The sequence below is a fragment of the Sinocyclocheilus rhinocerous genome, unplaced genomic scaffold (assembly GCF_001515625.1).
Source record: "Sinocyclocheilus rhinocerous isolate Xijiao unplaced genomic scaffold, SAMN03320098_v1.1 scaffold220, whole genome shotgun sequence".
Taxonomy (NCBI): domain Eukaryota; kingdom Metazoa; phylum Chordata; class Actinopteri; order Cypriniformes; family Cyprinidae; genus Sinocyclocheilus; species Sinocyclocheilus rhinocerous.
The window spans coordinates 1134293-1137796 of NW_015666573.1; the positions used below are offsets into that span (position 1 = coordinate 1134293).

The 3504-nt window shown below is 40.4% G+C and overlaps 1 protein-coding gene across 1 annotated transcript in view; it reads right to left on the reverse strand.

The window, feature by feature from the left end:
• LOC107732845 (serine/threonine-protein kinase SMG1-like) overlaps nt 1-3504 on the reverse strand; it is a 36355-nt gene that overhangs the window by 20216 nt on the left and 12635 nt on the right. The window contains 7 exon segments of the mRNA XM_016544265.1: nt 307-468; nt 616-812; nt 2018-2217; nt 2424-2564; nt 2698-2799; nt 2945-3032; nt 3203-3321. Coding sequence (XP_016399751.1) covers nt 307-468; nt 616-812; nt 2018-2217; nt 2424-2564; nt 2698-2799; nt 2945-3032; nt 3203-3321 — 1009 coding nt within the window.

The following is a 3504-nucleotide window of genomic DNA, read 5'->3' on the forward strand; positions in this document are numbered from 1 at the left end:
GTTGAATAAAGTCGTTATTTTTGTTTTCTTTGCGCACAAATATTATTCTCGTAGCTTCATAACATTACTGTTGAACCACTGATGTCACATGGACTATTTTAACGATGTCCTTACTACGTTTCTGGGCCTTGAACATGTCAGTTGTGTTGCTGTCTATGCAGGGTCAGAAAGCTCTCGGATTTCATCAAAAATATCTAATTTGTGTTCCGAAGATGAACGAAGGTCTTACGGGTTTAAAGCGACATGAGGGTGAGTAATTAATGACAGAATTTAATTTTTGAGTGAACTATTTCTTTCAAGTCTTACCTGTGCACTGCTGTTCTTTATCTCAGTGAGCAGGTCAAAGCCATGACGGACCGTGACTGCCGGCTGACCTGAGAGAAGGCCCACTCTCATCAGTGCCAAACGAATTCTGGTTAGCCAGTCCTGGCACGTCTGTCTGTTTGTGTAGAAAAATGTTCTGATGCCCTAAATACAGGAGTAAAGAGAGTTAAAAACTAAAGCTAAAGATGAAAACATGGAATGTCAATGGTAACCCCATTAATAGTCCTTGGAAGGATAAAGCTAGCACTTCATAGTGTTAACGTGAAGGTTGTGTATATACGGAGGACAGACCTTAGGTGGTGCAGTGAGAGCGCTAGCACAGCCTTCATAAGCATTGTACATGAGTTTCTCCAGGTTTTCTAGGAACTGTAGAAGCAGAGCTAGGCGGAGCTGATTGGTGTGGTGACCCTCATCACTTTCTCCTCCACTCCACTGACTCAACTCCTGCTCTGTGTTCAGACTGTGAGCCGCCAGGCTGCGGATCATACCTACACCAGGCACAGGGATAAAATATTGATTCATAAACGCATGACACAACACCGCTCAAAAGTTTGGGGTCAGTAAATTGTGAAATTAATACTTTTATTCAGCAAGGATGCATTCAATTTATTAAAAGTGACAGTGAAAACACTTATAATGTTGCAGAATACTGTGATGCATTTCCCAAAAGCAACTATGGTTGCAAGTTCCATCATTACCAATAGAGTTCAATGAAATTTGCCACCATAGCTGGCCAATTATGCTTTTGGGAAACGCACCCCAGCAGTCTTAATTTATTCACAAGTGTCTAGTAGTGCTGGGCAGTTTGACCAAAAATCGGTATCACGTTTATTTTAGGATTCTGACGTTTTCAAGTTTTATCGAGTTTTTTCCCTGAATGTGCCTTTATACGAATCGTAATGCAGTTTCAGAACCAATGCATTTTAATCATGATCCAAACAAACATGCTACATATAGCATGAGCAATTTTTGATGTAAATTAGATTGTATAATTTCAAAATTTGAAGCAAAAACAGAACAGTCCGACCACAACTTTGTGAAATTATGCAACATAAAACAGATCTGAACGAAATAAAAACAGCAGATGGGCTGAATGAGACAAATTCACTCTCTGACAGCAGGTGGTGCTTAAGGAACAGCAGAGATTGAGCGTTTTCTTGGTTACCAATGTAAACAAAGCAGCGGTGAGCTTTTAAATACTACATAAATATGCAATGTATATAGAGGTAAGATGAAAAGAAAATACCATTTAAACCATCTAAAGAAAATCCCTTTTTCTGAAGACATCCCCTCAGAGATGTATTCACATAAACCCCACCCTCAAAAGTTCTCCAACCATTAGTCAGAAATGTATGCAGTTAACAGGGATCCCCTCTCAATTCACGACGCTGTCCAGGTTGCGTAGCCACACACACAAAAAAAAAAGTACGGCGTTTAAAAAAAAAAAAAAAAATAGTTTAAAAAAAAAAAAAAAAAAAATGTATACAGTGCGTGTAATTCAAACCGGATTACCGTTTGAACCGGTATATCGCCCAGCATTAGTGTCTAGAATGACAAATGAAAGTCATACAGATTTTGAATGACAAAGGTGAATGAATAGTGTCAAAACCTCAATTAGGCTAATTATTCCTTTAATAAATCTTGGAATTTTTTTAAGATGAGCTCCTAATTCCTAAAGGGATAACTCACTAACCCTCTATGGTCTGGAATGTATCCTGGGCTCGTCCCAGAGGGGTCCGGAGTTTAGAGAGAACGGTGAACTGAGCGGCCTCCCACACCGCCCACTGCCACAGCACTGCCTCAGTCTTCAGCAGGGCACGAGGCACCATGGTAGAGTCTTTCTTCTCCAGACGCTGACAGCTGTGGTACAGCCGCTCCAACCAGGGCTCCTTACTGCGTATGAAACAATGAATATCTAATAAATAATACCAAATATAACGATTCCCAGCACACACACAAACTGCTTTTATTTTAGCTGCAGATCTCTCTACAGTACAGAGTTTGATCAATTACACTAACAAATATAAAATGTATTTAAATGAACAAACATCTGTCCATGTGTTCTCACCAAGGTGAGAAGAGGAAATAAACCTACTCACCCCCCACGGTGGACCGTTCCATATAGAATAAACCCAATGAGGTCAGAGAAGTCCTGTGGGTGGAATGTGTTGCTAGGCACTTTGCTCATGTGTCGGCGGATGGCCAGAGAAATCTCCTTAATCTCAGAGTGACTATGGGCACTGCTGGGAGACAAGCCGACAATTACCATCACATCAGCTACAGCTGGAGGTAAAACTACAAGGTAGGTATTATTTCTCCCCCTCTTGTTTCTATTGTATGAATTCAAGACAGATGAAAAGGAGTCTTGCGAACCTCAATGCAACGTGCATGGGAATGGATCTCAGCAATTTCCCAAAGGCCTGCCGGACTCGGACTGCTGAGTGGACTAGCTGAACTCGGCACACATCCACACACCTGCACAGAGAAAGGGGACAGAATCAGTGCCGATCAAACATGATGTTTTTTTACCTCCGCCCCCAAAAGCAGGAGGAAGAGTTGCAGCACTAATGAATGTGCCTACAGGAAGACAGTGTCTAACAAGCAGAGGATGTGTGATTACCTCTGGAGAAGCTCTGTGGTCAAGGAAGATGACAGAACCTGTAGACTGTTACATGCCTGCAGACATATGGTGGGGTCTTCATTCAAGGCTGCATAGAGGAAAACCAACATGTTAAAAGTCCATTCACTTGGTCACCAGTTTATTATCCTAACCCGTTATTTGTTAAAACCCCTATTGATCTGGAGAATGATTCTGTTTATAACATTGTTTCACCTTTGAGAACTCAATGCAGAATTAACAACAGGGATATTAACTTACAATTTGCCAGTAACCCCTTGCAGAATTTGAGGAAGGATGGGAGTGAAAACAGAGGGGAGTAGGTTTCAGATTTCTTCATCATCAAAGAGACCTCTAATGACCAGGTGAGTAACAGCCGCCTAAAAAACATTGTTAAAAAAAGACAAGAAAATGTTATTGTTTTATATTAATCAAGGGGAATTACAAAGGGTGGGGGCAGAGACATACTGAACATCTGTGATTAAAAATGTAATATAACTTTTAAGTAAAGTTTTAGGATTCAGAAAATTAAAAAAAACAAAAACATTTTTTATTATATATAT